Raw genomic sequence first — 16,227 nt, 5'->3', positions numbered from 1 at the left:
GCATGACGTAGCAGAATTTATACTAGTCATAATCAGTCAAAACAGCTTACGATGACTGACATTACACTGTCATGCAGTGGCTGTATTGAAGGAAAACGGTACCATAAAAATGTTTCTCCTGTCTCTTTTTCCAGGAACTATCACAATCCACCAGATGGTAACAATTGTGGTGTTCTTCATCATTATCATCATCCTCACCATTACTGTCTTCATATACAGGTGAGTGTAGACAGGCCAGTTCAATCAGCAAGTATGCACAAGGCCTAGAATCTACGGGAAGAGTTTTATGTTATTACGTTTATAGCATTGCTCTTTTAGATATGTGAACAATCTATCATCTCTCTGTCTTTCACACACACACACAACACACACACACACACACACACACACACACACACACAGGAAGCTCAAGCTTGAAAATGAACTGGTGGCTCAGCTGTGGAGGGTCTCCTGGGAGGATATTCAGATGAGCAACATGGAGAAAGTGCTGCGAAGCGCAGGCAGCAAGCTCACTCTGTCCCTGGTGAGTCCACACTCATACACACGCTTGCAACAACACACACATTTCGCAATACACACAGTCTTGCACAAAATTGACCCCATCCCACCTTTCGAATTATTTACAGAGAGGCTCCAACTACGGCTCCCTACTAACAGGAGATGGAAACTTTCAGGTGTTTGCCAAGACAGGCTACTACAAGGTAAGTAGGGTGTGCGTGTGTGTATGCGTGTGTGTGTGTGCGTGAAATAGTAATCTTTTAATGTCAACTGGATTGAATGCATAATGTTTTCTCTGTCTTTCAGGCGAACATTGTGGCCATCAAATACATCAACAGAAAACGCATTGAGCTCACCAGAAATGTGCTGTTTGAACTGAAACATGTGAGTCTTCATGAGGTTGTAGTGTGACGTGTGTATACTCCAGAATGCATATGTGCATCAGAGAATAGCGCTGTCCCTAAATGTCACATGGTGTCCTCCTTTACTTTCCTTCCCTTTCCTTCCCTCCCCAGATGCGTGATATTCAGAATGAGCACCTGACCCGCTTCATCGGAGCCTGTATCGACCCCCCCAACATCTGCATCATCACAGAGTACTGTCCTCGGGGTAGCTTACAGGTAGCCACCCCTCACCACAACTCCACTATAAGATGGTCCACTGACCCAATTCAAGTCTTTAGGAAACATTTGTATTATCTAAATGCTGTGTGTGTGTGTGTGTGTGTGTGTGTGTGTGTGTGTGTGTGTGTGTGTGTGTGTGTGTGTGTGTGTGTGTGTGTGTGTGTGTGTGTGTGTGTGTGTGTGTGTGTGCGTGCGTGCGTGCGTGCGTGCGTGCGTGCGTGCGTGCGTGCGTGTGCGTGCGTGCGTGCGTGCGTGCGTGCGTGCGTGCGTGCGTGCGTGCGTGCGTGCGTGCGTGCGTGTGCTTCATCCTTCAGGACATCATGGAAAATGAGAGCATCACACTGGACTGGATGTTCAGATACTCGTTAATTAATGACATTGTAAAGGTAACCACTGCTCTACACACTCTCCTGCTTATCTTTCCATGTGTCAACTTCAATTGACTTGAGAAAACACATTTGCATCATTCAACAAGCGTGTGTGTGTGTGTGTGTGTGTGTGTGTGTGTGTGTGTGTGTGTGTGTGTGTGTGTGTGTGTGTGTGTGTGTGTGTGTGTGTGTGTGTGCTTTGCCAAACATTTTTAGACTAAAGCTCAATATGAATATGAATATCCTCCCAGGAGACCCTCCACAGCTCATTTATATCTCATTTATAACTAATCTCTCCTTTTGACTATCTCTCTCTTCTCTTTCTATATTTTAACCCTTATCCCTACCTCCCTCCCCTTCTCCTATCCAGGGCATGGCTTTCCTCCACAACAGTGTCATCGTCTCCCACGGCAACCTGAAGTCGTCCAACTGCGTGGTGGATAACCGCTTTGTGTTGAAGATCACCGACTACGGCCTGTCCAGCTTCCGCACCGAGAGCAACACAGACGACGCCCATGCTTACTATGCCCGTGAGTCACCTGGCTCTGCAGGACATTTTCCTTTAGACACAGATTTAGGATTAGCTTACCCTGATCAAATCCTTAAGAGGGTGAAATACTAAACTGACCTAAGATCAGTGTCTGTAGGCAAATTAATTATACTTTTAGTCAATTTGTCCATCTATGTTTGTAGGGAAACTGTGGATGGCCCCAGAGCTGCTGAGGTTGGAGAGTCCCCCTCTATGTGGCACCCAGAAGGGGGACGTCTACAGCTTTGGCATCATTCTCCAGGAGGTGGCGCTACGCCACGGAGCCTTCTATCTGGAGGGAGAGCCGCTCAGCCCCAAAGGTAACACACACATACACACACACGCACTCTATCTTTCTTCATGACAGACATTTGGGAACGATTTGATCCTATGTAGCAAAATTTGAAATTGTATTTTTTACATTGGATAAAAGTAGAGACTTTTATTAAATTATTAAATTGTTTATTAACCTCTTGAATCTCCCCATCCCGGATCCGGGATCGTGACTAAAGCCTCAGGCTCATTAGCATAACGCAACGTTAACGATTTCTGAAAATCGCAAATAAAATGAAAATAATGCGCCTGCTCTCAAGCTTAGCCTTTTCTTAACAACACTGTCATCTCAGATTTTCAAAATATGCTTTTGAACCATAGCAATTGACTAATTTGTGTAAGAGTATGCTAAGCTAGCTTAGCATTTTGAGTAGCATTTAGCACGCAACATTTTCACAAAAACCAGATAACCAAATAAATAAAATCATTTACCTTTGAAGAGCTTCGGATGTTTTCAATGAGGAGACTCTCAGTTACATACCAAATGCGCAGTTTTTCCTGAAAGCGTCTGTGTGTACTAGAAATCGTTCCGTTTTGTACATCACATTTGGCTACCGAAACGAACTGAAAATTCAGTCACCTACAACGTCAAACTTTTTCCGAATTAACTCCATAATATCGACCGAAACATGGCAAACGTTGTTTGGAATCAATCCTCAAGGTGTTTTTTCACATATCTCTTCATTGATATATCGTTCGTGGAAGCCTGCATTATTCTCTGAATTCTGTGGAAAAATACTTGCAGCTGACTTTTGCGCACCAATTTCGGCGCAGGACACCGGGCGGACACCTGGTAAATGTGGTCTCTTATGGTCAATCTTCCAATGATATGCCTACAAATACGTCACAATGCTGCAGACACCTTGGGGAAACGACAGAAAGGGCAGACTTACTCCTCTCGCATTCACAGCCATATAAGGAGACAATGGAAAACAGAGCCTCAAAAATCCTGCTCATTTCGTGGATGCCGTCTCATCTTGGTTTTGCCTGAAGCTGACGTTCTAGGGCACGCACAGAAAATATCTTTGCAGATCTGGAAACGTCAGAGTGTTTTCTTTCCAAAGCTACCAATTATATGCATTGTCGAGCATCTTTTTGTGACAAAATATTGCGCTTAAAACGGGCACGTCTTTTTATCCAAAAATGATATAGCGCCCCCAGAGTTTCAACAGGTTAAAAAGTAGAGACTTTTATTAAACTATTAAATTGTATATAATACATTACAGTTGAGGAACAATGGGAAAGAAATTCTGCTTTGAAAGTTTATAAACTTGTAACCCCAATTTTGAGAAAAGGGCTTGAATGTTTTGGTACACCTACTAGAGAGCTCTTCTTTGTCTAAACCCATTCAGCATCGTTCACAACCTCTTAAACCTTAGCCCCACCCATCTCTTTAAGGATTCACATGTGAGTCCATGTGCTAAACAGCAACTAACTAAGTAAGAACACAGCAATAATCCCAACCCATACTACTAGCAATACAAACTGATTGTCATAACTAGCCACCATGCATGAATCTCCAGGTAGCTAATGCTAACTGACTAGGTTCAATATTAACTAGCTAGCTAACATTAGGTTATAACTAGCAATGCAGATAGATTTCTGAGATACAAATAATATTACAACACAGATCATACAGGTAACGTTAGCTAGTGAGCCAGCCAGCTAATGTTAGCTAGCTAGCTAACAGTACCCTCTAACTTAAAATGAAAATTACTTTCTGACTAAATTAGAAACGTATAATATCTGAAAATGTATCTAGCTAGACTTTCTTACCCGTATACATGGATGAACGCTTCTCCCTCTGTCACCAATGCCATGGTTGCCCTTAGTTTGAAGATGTAATCCAGAGACAGGTGTTTTATACAACAGACTTCTGTGTTCTCTTTTCGGCTCCCTCTGCATATTTACAATCAAACGCTAGAATTTTATCCTTAGCAATCATACTCTGCTACCACCGGGCATTCAACTTCTTCCATGACAACAACATTGTTGATCTCTGTTTCAGAAAACTCTACAATGTCTGGTTCAATTAAAATGTTTTTATCTATATCAGGGATCTCCTCTTCGTCTGATTAATTTTCAGAGTCACAGAGAGTCAGCATGGCACGATCGTCCCCCAGAAAGTGGAGAGCAGTAGCAACACCTCTGCAGTTCTTCATGATATCTTTCAAAAAAGCTGTGGTAGAAAGGATTACCTACACATACTGAGCAGCTCATGTTATAGACAGAAGCAGGCTACATGGCAGACCAATCCGAACTCATCTCTCAGCATGTCCAGACCATCCATTATTATTAGCTGGAAGGTTCCTGTCTTTTCCCGTGGTTAAACCAACGAGGCTCGTAATTTATTCATATTTACAGGTGGCATATAAGTTTGTTATTAAGGCACATGAAAGTTCATTGTTCCAGAGGGCATTTCTGCCAAAAACGCATTTTGATTAAAAAAGTATAATGATAAAAAAGTATCCTGTAAAGTAGTAGTTTCCTGAAACGAGTCACATTTGTGCTCCCATACTATTTTGGTCATAAGCACACTTATTTGCACATAAACACATATGTATTATAAAAGAAAGAGATAATAGCATTGTGGCTGAGTAAATTATACCCCAAATTGTGTCCAAGATAAACAGTGTTTGTATGATTCTTCCATCAAAAGCATAACAAACAAACCTAACAAGCCTCCTTCCCATCAAGGCTCTGTGGTCTTTGCTGACTGCATTATCGCAGAGGAGCGATAAGGCAATTAGAGCAACTAAAAAAAAAGCTGTTATTCTGCACATTGCACCTGCAAGTCTGTTTACTTAGGAAAAGCTCTGTAGAAAACACTAACTTATCAAAAAACATATAACAGCTCCAGTGACTCAACAAAGCTACAGTATGTCGATACATTTTACTCCATGTGAACTGTATTCTTTATATTTCAAGGTTCCTCTTTGACTCTACTCACAAAAAAACATGACATCAAATTCAACAAATGAAGTGTAGACCCCCAAATATTGACACAACCAAATGGTCATTTCAGAGCTACTGACTAATATGCCACAACTTTAAAATGGAGACATGGAACGGTTTTGCAATTGCAACCATTTGGCAACTTAAACTAGGGAAAGTTCATGAATTTGTCGAACACGCTCCTAAAAGTGACCAATTTTTTTCCCTTGTTTTCTTTTTTCTCACTCAGCTCCTCTTGCACCCCACTTACTCTGAAGAGCCTACTCTAATGATATGGAGGACGAGAGCTACTGTACCTCTCTGCTTTGTACTAAGGACAAACACATAGTCACATGCTTTATATAACACACAAACATATTATAATTGTTTACCTTCCACTGTACTGTTTTCTGTGTCTCAGGCTTAGAGTAAAGCAACACAATTTTAATAAAACATCAGATTGTAAGTACATAGCGTAAGTACATAGCTGCAAACAAGATATTTCCTTTTCATTTGAGCAGGGGTGTGTGACTCTTTAGAATGTTTTTTATTTTCAGTCAGGATTTCCGATTAAATTGTAGTTAGGACAGATTGTAGTTCCCAAATTATCTTCCTTCTTTAGAAAATTGAAAAAGAAAGAGAAGATTGGATTTCTTGCCATACGGATCAGCAATAACAGCCGTCGTTGTGCTCCAAGTCAAGTCTCCATCGTATTGAGGAGAAAACATTGCTGCAACCATGTCTGCCAACCACCACTGCTCAGTGAATTTGTTTTTTACCTAAACCATAATTGCATGAAATTGTGCAAAATTGAAGAAGATTGAACATGATTGTGGTTGATTGCAAGAGTGGTGTACTGAGAGAGAAGCAAGTGTTTGTATTTGCTCATCAGAGTGTAACACTTTGTACTGGGAGACAGCAGCTGTTGTGTGACAGAAAAACAATGAACTGAATTAGAACCAGAGCATGCCATCTAGGCTGCGTGTGTGTGTGTGTGTGTGTGTGTGTGTGTGTGTGTGTGTGTGTGTGTGTGTGTGTGTGTGTGTGTGTGTGTGTGTGTGTGTGTGTGTGTGTGTGTGTGTGTGTGTGTGTGTGTGTGTGTGTGTGTGTGTGTGTGTGTGTGTGAGTGAGTGAGGGCAGAAATTGGGGAAGGGGATGAGAAATGATGAAAGTGTGAACGAGAGGATAAAATAAATTGGGAGGGAGAGATAATGGAAATATTGTGAAAGCATAGATATGAACACAATGGAAAGGAAATTGGACTGGAATCTCTGAGAAGATGAAAACAGAAGGAATGACACTAGATAGAAAATATTATACACTGCTCAAAAAAATAAAGGGAACACTAAAATAACACATCCTAGATCTGAATGAATGAAATATTCTTATTAAATACTTTTTTCTTTACATAGTTGAATGTGCTGACAACAAAATCACACACAAATTGTCAATGGAAATCAAATTTATCAGCCCATGGAGGTCTGGATTTGGAGTCACACTCAAAATTAAAGTGGAAAACCACACTACAGGCTGATCCAACTTTGATGTAATGTCCTTAAAACAAGTCAAAATGAGGCTCAGTAGTGTGTGTGGCCTCCACGTGCCTGTATGACCTCCCTACAATGCCTGGGCATGCTCCTGATGAGGTGGCGGATGGTCTCCTGAGGGATCTCCTCCCAGACCTGGACTAAAGCATCCGCCAACTCCTGGACAGTCTGTGGTGCAACGTGGCGTTGGTGGATGGAGCGAGACATGATGTCCCAGGTGTGCTCAATTGGGTTCAGGTCTGGGGAACGGGCTGGCCAGGCAATAGCATCAATGCCTTCCTCTTGCAGGAACTGCTGACACACTCCAGCCACATGAGGTCTAGCATTGTCTTGCATTAGGAGGAACCCAGGGCCAACCGCACCAGCATATGGTCTCACAAGGGGTCTGAGGATCTCATCTCGGTACCTAATGGCAGTCAGGCTACCTCTGGCGAGCACATGGAGGAGAAGAAATGCCACCCACACCATGACTGACCCACCGCCAAACCGGTCATGCATGAGGATGTTGCAGGCAGCAGAACATTCTCTACGGCGTCTCCAGACTGTCACGTCTGTCACGTGCTCAGTGTGAACCTGCTTTCATCTGTGAAGAGCACAGGGCGCCAGTGGCGAATTTGCCAATCTTGGTGTTCTCTGGCAAATGCCAAACGTCCTGCACGGTGTTGGGCTGTAAGCACAACCCCCACCTGTGGACGTCGGGCCCTCAAACCACACTCATGGAGTCTGTTTCTGACCGTTTGAGCAGACACATGCACATTTGTGGCCTGCTGGAGGTCATTTTGCAGGGCAGTGCTCCTCCTGCTCCTCCTTGCAGAAAGGCGGAGGTAGCGGTCCTGCTGCTGGGTTGTTGCCCTCCTACGGCCTCCTCCACGTCTCCTGTTGTATTGGCATGTCTCCTGGTAGCGCCTCCATGCTCTGGATACTACGCTGACAGACACAGCAAACCTTCTTGCCACAGCTCGCATTGATGTGCCATCCTGGATGAGCTGCACTACCTGAGCCACTTGTGTGGGTTGTAGAAAGCACCGCCAGCATTCAAAAGTGACCAAAACATCCGCCAGGAAGCATAGGAACTGAGAAGTGGTCTGTGGTCCCCACCTGCAGAACCACTCCTTAATTGGGGGTGTCTTGCTAATTGCCTATAATTTCCACCTGTTGTCTATTCCATTTGCACAACAGTATGTGAAATGTATTGTCAATCAGTGTTGCTTCCTAAGTGAACAGTTTGATTTCACAGAAGTGTGATTGACTTGGAGTTACATTGTGTTGTTTAAGTGTTCCCTTTATTTTTTTGAGCAGTGTATTTCACCATCTATAGGAATGCTGTCTACACTGACTGTAGAAAACATTAAGAATACCTTCCTAATATTGAGTTGCACGCCCCCCACACACACACACTTTTGCCCTCAGAACAGCATCAATTTGTCGGGCATGGACTCTACGATTCTAAGGTGTCAAAAGCATTCCACAGGGATGCTGGCTCATGTTGACTCCAATTCTTCCCACAGTTGTGTCAAGTTGGCTGGATGTCTTTTGGGTGGTGTACCATTCTTGATACACATGGGAAACTGTTGAGTGTGAAAAACCCAGTAGTGTTGCAATCCTTGACACAAACCGGGCTCCTGGGTCCTACTACCATACCCCGTTCAAAGGCACTAAAATATTTTGTCTTGCCCATTCACCCTCTGAATAGCACACATACACAATCCATGTCTCAATTGTTTCAAGGCTTAAACATCCTTCTTTAACCTGTCACCCCCATCTATACTGATTGAAGTGGATTCAACAAGTGACGTTAATAAGGGATTCACCTGGTCAGTCTATGACATGTAAAGAGCGTAATGTTTTGTACACTCCCCCTTCTTCCTCTAGAAATCATGGATCGGGTGGCTCTGGGTGAGTGGCCGTGCCTGCGGCCTGCTGTCAACCCTCAGATCCACAGCCAGGAGCTGGGACAACTCATGCAGCGCTGCTGGGCAGAGGAGCCCACCGAGAGGCCCGAGTTCAACCACATCAAACTGCTGCTACGCAAACAGAACAGGTGGGTGTAGGGTGTGGAAGTGGGGAGAGTTTGTGTTCCATGATGTCATTAATGTCTGTTCGTCTCCACTCCAAAAAAGGAGTATGACTCCAGTACCTGTCAAAAGTTTGGACCCACCTACTCATTCAAGTTTTTTGTTTTTTAAAAACTATTTTCTACATTGTAGAATGATGTAGTAACCAAAAAAAGTGTTAAACAAATCAAAATATCCTTTATATTTTATATTCTTAAAAATATCTACCCTTTGCCTTGTTGACAGCTTTGCACACTTTTGGCATTCTCTCAACCAGCTTCATGAAGAATGCTTTTCCAACAGTCTTGAAGGAGTTCCCACATATGCTGAGCACTTGTTGGCTGCTTTTCCTTCACTTTATGGTCCAACTCATCCCAAACTATCCCAATTGTGTTGTGATCGGGTGATTGTGGAGGCCAGGTCATCTGATGCAGCACTCCATCACTCTCATTCTTGGTCAAATAGCCCTTACACAGCCTGGAGGAGTCATTGTACTGTTGAAAAACAAATGATAGTCCCACTAAGCGCAAACCAGATGGGATGGCGTATTGCTGCAGAATGCTGTGGTAGCCATGCTGGTTAAGTGTGCCTTGAATTTGAAATAAATCACTTACACTGTCACCAGCAAAGCACCCCCACATCATCACACCTTCTCCTCCATGCTTCATGGTGGCACATGCTGAGATCATCCGTTCACCTGTTCTGGGTCTCACAAAGACACGGCGGTTAGAACCAAAAATCTCAAATTTGGAATCATCAGACCAAAGGACAGATTTCAACCAGTCTAATGTTCATTGTTTGTGTTTCTTGGCTCAAGAAAGTCTTATTATTATTTGTGCCTTTTAGTAATGGTTTCTTTGCAGCAATTCGACCATGAAGGCCTGATTCACGCAGTCTCCTCTGAACAGTTGATGTTGAGATGTCTGTTACTTGAACTGTGTGAAGCATTTATTTGGGCTGCAATTTCTGAGGCTGGTAACTCTAATGAACTTATCCTCTGCAACAGAGGTAACTCTGGGTCTTCCTTTCCTGTGGCGGTCCTCATGAGAGCCTGTTTCATCAGAGCGCTTGATGGTCTTTGCGACTGCACTTCAAGAAACTTTCAAAGTTCTTGACATTTTCCGGATTGACTGACCTTCGTGTCTTAAAGTAATGATGGACTGTTTTTTCTCTTTGCTTATTTGAGCTGTTCTTGCCATAATATGGACTTGGTATTTTACCAAATAGGGCTATCTTCTGTATACCACCCCTACCTTGTCACAACACAACTGATTGGCTCAACACATTAAGAAGGAAAGAAATTCCACAAATTAAATTTTAACAATGGAACACCTGTTGATTGAAATGCATTCCAGGTGACTACCTCATGAAGCTGGTTGAGAGAATGCCAAGAGTGTGCAAAGCTGTCATCAAGGCAAAGGGTGGCTACTTTGAAGAATCTCCAATATAAAATATTTTGATTTTTGATTTGTTCAACACTTTTTTGGTTACTACATGATTCCATATGTGTTATTTCATAGTTTTGATGTCTTCACTATTATTCTACAATGTAGAAAATAGTAAAATAAAGAAAAGCCCTTGAATGAGTAGGTGTGTCCAAACTTTTTACTGGTACTGTATATACATATGTGTGTGTGTGTGTGTGTGTGTGTGTGTGTGTGTGTGTGTGTGTGTGTGTGTGTGTGTGTGTGTGTGTGTGTGTGTGTGTGTGTGTGTGTGTGTGTGTGTGTGTGTGTGTGTGTGTGTGTGTGTGTGTGTGTGTGTGTGTGTGTGTAGGGAGTGCAGCACTAACATCCTGGATAACCTGCTGTCCCGTATGGAGCAGTATGCTAACAACCTGGAGGAGCTGGTGGAGGAGAGAACCCAGGCCTACCACGAAGAGAAACGCAAGGCTGAGGCCCTGCTCTACCAGATACTACCACAGTGAGTCTCTGCTACACAAACACACACACACACTGAGTCAATACTATACACACACACAGTGCCTAATGTTACTGTCTGTACCTGCAGTTCAGTGGCGGAGCAGCTAAAGAGAGGGGAGACGGTGCAGGCCGAGGCCTTTGATTCAGTCACCATCTACTTCAGTGACATTGTGGGCTTCACAGCCATATCAGCTGAGAGCACACCTATGCAGGTGAGAAAGTACAATCACATTGTGACACGACTCACACAGGTGTGACAAGTTACAAAGATAGACCTTACAAGGGAGGCCATAGTCAAACCCAACGATTCCCATTCTGCTCTAAAAAATGTTTGCCTCTTTAGGTTGTGACCCTGCTCAATGACCTCTACACCTGTTTTGATGCCATCATTGACAACTTTGATGTTTACAAGGTAACATTATATTTCTCATCAATGTGCAGATGAAGGAAAGGAAAAGAGGAGATGAAGCCTCTATTGAGATCCTCCATTAGGACACACTGACATCCCTGCCCCTGCCTTTTCTGTGGCGCCCCCAGGTGGAGACCATCGGCGATGCCTACATGGTGGTGTCTGGCCTGCCGGTGAGGAATGGGAAGCTACACGGCCGAGAGATCGCCCGCATGGCCCTGGCTCTGCTCAACGCTGTACGCACCTTCAAAATCCGCCACCGACCTGACCAGCAGCTCAAACTACGCATTGGCATCCACAGCGGTGAGCGGCACGTGATGTTCACATACTAACAGACACAGTGATGATATACCACTTTCAGTTGTGTGATTGACCAATTCACTGCACTCTATATTCAGGCCCTGTGTGTGCAGGAGTGGTGGGGCTGAAGATGCCACGGTACTGTCTGTTTGGAGACACAGTCAACACCTCTTCACGACTGGAGTCCAATGGTGAAGGTAAGCCACAGTAGTCATACAACATGTGGGTTTTAAATCTGGGACTCAAGTTCCACAGTTCTGCTGGTTTTCATATCTCTATAATAGTTAACTGACTAATTAAGGATTGCTCCCCTCACCTTCTCTCCCGCACAGCGCTGAAGATCCACGTGTCTGCGGCCACACGTGACGTCCTGCAGGAGTTCAACTGCTTCCAGCTGGAGCTGAGAGGAGATGTGGCGATGAAGGGGAAAGGGAAAATGACCACCTACTGGCTACTGGGAGAGAGCAAGAGCAACGAGTCAACGAGCTAAGGGGACAAGCCAAGGAGGGAGGAAGGTCATGAAGGAAGAAATGGTGGAGGAAAATGTGAGCAAATAATGGGAACCACTGATTGATGTTCTGGAGCAAGTAAACAAATGAAGAGGCCTGGTGAATGAATGAGGTGGGGATTGGGGAGGTAGATGTGGAAGAAGGAGGATGTGGGGAACTTTCTTCACTTCAGCCCTCCTGCACTTGAACATCTACATTCTAAGGACATGCAGAAAGCTACATGCTCTGAGAGTGTGTGTGTGTGATGTTCTGTGTATATGTTTTTCCAGTTATATTTCGATGTTGAAGGTTTTGGATGCAACACTGATGGTATTTAGATTGGTAAAAAAAAAAATGGTTCACAAACAAACCTTACAGGAGGTTGTGGATATTGCTACCTGGTGGTCACATTATGTAACTGTTTTTTGAATTCATGTCTTTTATGAGTACATAGTATCCCACTGGGCACAGAAGTCAGTTCCACGTCTAGTTTTGAATTAAATTGGGTTGAGTTGTCAACTAATTCAACGTGAAATTAACATTGGATTCAGAAAAAAAGATTAAATGCCCGTACGTTGATGACTTTTTTGCAAATCCAATCAGTTTCCCACGTTGATTCAACATCAACATACATTTTGGGGGTTGAAATGACATGGAAATGACATTCAAACTTTGGGTCTGGGATTTATCATTTGATTAATTTCCACGGTAGTGTTTGTGACATGTATCCTCAGACCCCAACCACAATCACTGAGCCTACTCTGGAGTTAAAATGACTTGCTTTATATATGTGGGTGGGTGGGTGTGTGTGTGTCTAATGTCTCAACAGTGTATATGATTTGTCTGTTTACAGTCATATCAGTCTTATTATTTTGTACAATACAGATGTTGTTTATTTCTCAATAGATTATTTTTCTATTGCCTAAAGGGCAATTCACAGAAATGCACTTAAGATAGATACATCCTCTTACTCTGGTGAAATAAAGTCAAGCGTCCCACTTCTTCAACACCGTATACAGTTTCATTATTCTCACTGAAGTGTACGATTGCCTCTCAATCTGTCTAATCAGATTCAGTGTAATGCATTATTGTTGTTAGTAAAAATATGCAGCTGAGCTTACATCATACCCATTGAAAGTGGCATGATTTTGAACATTACACGTAACAGACAAAATAATGGAAACACTTGAGTAAATGGGGGATACAAAGTATATTGAAAGCACGTGCTTCCACACAGGTGTGTTTCGTGAGTTAATTTAGCAATTAACATCCCATCATGCTTAGGGTCATATACAAAATGCTGGGCAGACTATTATTTTGGCTACGCTCCCCCATAGGATGACAATTCCCCCATCCACAGGGCACGAGTGGTCACTGAATGGTTTGATAAGAATGAAAACGGTGTAAACCATATGTCATGGCTGTCTGTCACCAGATCTTGATCCAATTGAATACTTAGGGGATATTCTGGTGCGTTTTCCACCACAAAACATCAAATGATGGAATTTCTCATGGAAGAATGTAGCATCCCTACAAAAGAGTTCCAGACACTTGTAGAATTTATGCCAATGTAAATTGAAGCTGTTCTGGCTCAATGCCCTATTAAGAGACTTTATGTTGGTGTTTATTTTATTTTGGCAGTTACCTGTATTCAACAGTAATTGAACAAAGGTAACCTTTTCTGCTGGAAAGACAGGCTCTTGACAGAGGATAGCTTTATGAAAATTGTGGATTGACTGCTGGACACACACTGGCTCCTGATTTCCTGAAGGAATTTGTCTGAACTGTTACTCTGAAAACACCCCTGGAATAAAATGAAGAGGTCACCAGGGAACTCTTAAAAAGGGTTCACACTGAGAACCTCTATAACTTTGTAATAATAAACCATGTTGAAAGGACAAAATGAATTCTGGGGTAGATGAGTTTAAAGGAATTCTGGGTTAGATGTGTATAAAGTTCCATATTTTGGTTTGGTGTTCACAGTAACTTTTGAGTTTGAGAGTCATGGAGAATGGTATTGTTTTTTGCGTCTCAAGCCAACAGTGTTCATCTGTTGAGAAGTGTTGAACAGATCAATACTGTCTGTAAGACCTCATATATCAGCCTGTTGACATGTATTTCACCTTGTATTTTTCGGTTTGAATCAGTAAATATGGTATGTGTATTAGTGGCTGTTTTATTTCTGTGTGTCCCTATCAGTGGTGGGGTGTATGTTAGTGTATTCACTATTCAGAGCATGTGTGTGAGAGGAGGGTAAAAAAAAAGCAGCCACCTTTACAAGTCTTTAACAGGTACTTTTTCTCCACCAAACCTTTTAATCACTTACCGAATCTCATTTAAACTATATCTGATCCCCACTTTCACTATTATCAAATATCTTTAGATTACTTCATTAAACCCTCCTATAATCCAGGGCAGCCTAGACAAAATGAGCAATACTGTAGTTTAGGGTTCTTTCTCCCTATCCCTGTCCTTCTTTTCTCTTTCTCAGTCAATCATCTCGGACTAATCTCTCTCTCTCCCCAAGGATCAAATGTAACCCTTTCCCTTAGATCAGAGCCCACGGGTGGGTATAAGAATAAGCCTTAAACTGTAACCTGTCATCCATCATAAGGTAATGTAGCCGTTATTTAATGTGTCTTGAAGCCTGTGAAGTATATGTTTGGTCTCGGTAACATCAAGTGCTTGAGTGAAGAAGACAATATACATAACTGTTTCTATTGTAGCTTTGAAATGTGGTACTAAACTTTATTTTACACTATTTAATTTATCTTGCTTGTTGGTTGATTCATTTCAACTGTCATTTATTGGGGTAAAACTGAAATAGACAAGGTACATTTTATTTTTAATACATTAATTTCTGGCACATCAAGGGCAACTTACTCATCCAGTGCACAACTTTGTACATTGCCCGAACTGAAGCCAGGCGGTTCTTGAATAGTCGCTTTATTTGTCCATTCCCCGGGAACACAGTGGCAGAGGTCCGGAATGATCAGTGTCAAGACAGAGATGCTCAGAATGTCGATCGTTTTCTGACTGACGTGAGGCGCAACGGTGAGTTGACGCATCGTTGTACGAAAAGGAGTGCGCTATCCTCGCGCCAGGGATGTTTAAAAAACATCTGATAGAGGGCGTTGGGTATGATTTTTAGTTGACGAGGGCGTGCTGGCTCATTGTGTCCCGTTGATCATGCAAGACTGTGTCAGGTCATCTTTAAAAAACAATTACTGTCTTCTTCGGACGCAGGGGCTTTCACCCAGAGTCAGGAAGCCATATGGCGTAGTGATTTTGGGTAAATGCGGAAGAGACATTGCCGCCCGTGTCGTTGGATCCACCAAATGTTCTCTTGCCATGTATTGATGCTCCTGGAGAGGACCGACGTGACTCAGTGCTCGAAAGAAGACAGATGTGGAGCGCGGCAACAGTGGAATTGTATTGCGACGTGGGTAGAGCAGCGCACATCCTTCCCGGTCCCTTGGAGTTTGCAGACATCGTGCTTGTCCCAGGGGTGGAATGGTAAACTTTGGGATGCGGTCAGGTGTCCTCACCATGTCCTCAAAATATATATGTTTTTGTCTTTGCAGCCGTCTGGGTCGGTTGGAGTCGCCTGTTGCGTTAAAAATTTCGATTTTCCGGAATGGGATCCGATTACTTTTACGCAAATCAACTTTTACGCACATCCACTTTTACGCACATCCAGAAGGCGTTAACGAAGCCAGTAGACCTCACTGTTAGCCTACTGTAGATTATTCTTTTACACTTGATAATCTTTTGCTATTGATTTAGTGTAAAACTTTAGGACCGTATTTGACTGCAGACTAGATATGTAATGAAGGAGTGTCCAATTTCTCGGAGTTATGCTTCTGAAGTGACAGATAAAGCAGTGCCCATATATTTAAATTACAGGTATACCACATGCATCATTGGTTCTCAGGAACTATCACCTACTTACTGACGTCAATAAGCTGTCTTTTTCAGTCAGTCAACAACTGAACTCCTCTCACGGGGTTGGCTAACAGATGCCCTTGCCATACTGAGGTTAACTTTATAAGCACCTCTGTGCATTCAATGACATCATCAATGACACTGTCATAAACAATTATTATACTATGGCTAAAAGCAGTGGCGGTCAGTGCCGTTTAAGATGAGGGAGGACAAAAACATTTTATATGAGCATGGCCTTATTTCTATTACAGCATATTGGATGACTCTCATTCATATT

The 16,227-nt window shown here is 42.8% G+C and overlaps 1 protein-coding gene across 1 annotated transcript in view; it reads left to right on the top strand.

Moving 5' to 3' along the window:
* LOC135520317 (atrial natriuretic peptide receptor 1-like) overlaps positions 1 to 14,169 on the top strand; it is a 60,039-nt gene extending 45,870 nt beyond the window's left edge. Inside the window, exons 8-22 of the mRNA XM_064945764.1 lie at positions 135 to 219; positions 403 to 523; positions 627 to 701; positions 805 to 882; positions 1,014 to 1,118; positions 1,436 to 1,507; positions 1,860 to 2,019; positions 2,183 to 2,338; positions 8,705 to 8,873; positions 10,663 to 10,809; positions 10,897 to 11,020; positions 11,152 to 11,220; positions 11,346 to 11,520; positions 11,616 to 11,714; positions 11,850 to 14,169. Coding sequence (XP_064801836.1) covers positions 135 to 219; positions 403 to 523; positions 627 to 701; positions 805 to 882; positions 1,014 to 1,118; positions 1,436 to 1,507; positions 1,860 to 2,019; positions 2,183 to 2,338; positions 8,705 to 8,873; positions 10,663 to 10,809; positions 10,897 to 11,020; positions 11,152 to 11,220; positions 11,346 to 11,520; positions 11,616 to 11,714; positions 11,850 to 12,007 — 1,793 coding nt within the window. The 3' untranslated portion in view covers positions 12,008 to 14,169. The remainder of the gene's footprint in view (positions 1 to 134; positions 220 to 402; positions 524 to 626; positions 702 to 804; positions 883 to 1,013; positions 1,119 to 1,435; positions 1,508 to 1,859; positions 2,020 to 2,182; positions 2,339 to 8,704; positions 8,874 to 10,662; positions 10,810 to 10,896; positions 11,021 to 11,151; positions 11,221 to 11,345; positions 11,521 to 11,615; positions 11,715 to 11,849) is intronic.
* Positions 14,170 to 16,227: the final 2,058 nt, after the last annotated feature.

This window comes from Oncorhynchus masou, chromosome 29 (assembly GCF_036934945.1).
Source record: "Oncorhynchus masou masou isolate Uvic2021 chromosome 29, UVic_Omas_1.1, whole genome shotgun sequence".
NCBI lineage: Eukaryota > Metazoa > Chordata > Actinopteri > Salmoniformes > Salmonidae > Oncorhynchus > Oncorhynchus masou.
This window is presented reverse-complemented; position numbering and strand designations above follow the sequence as displayed.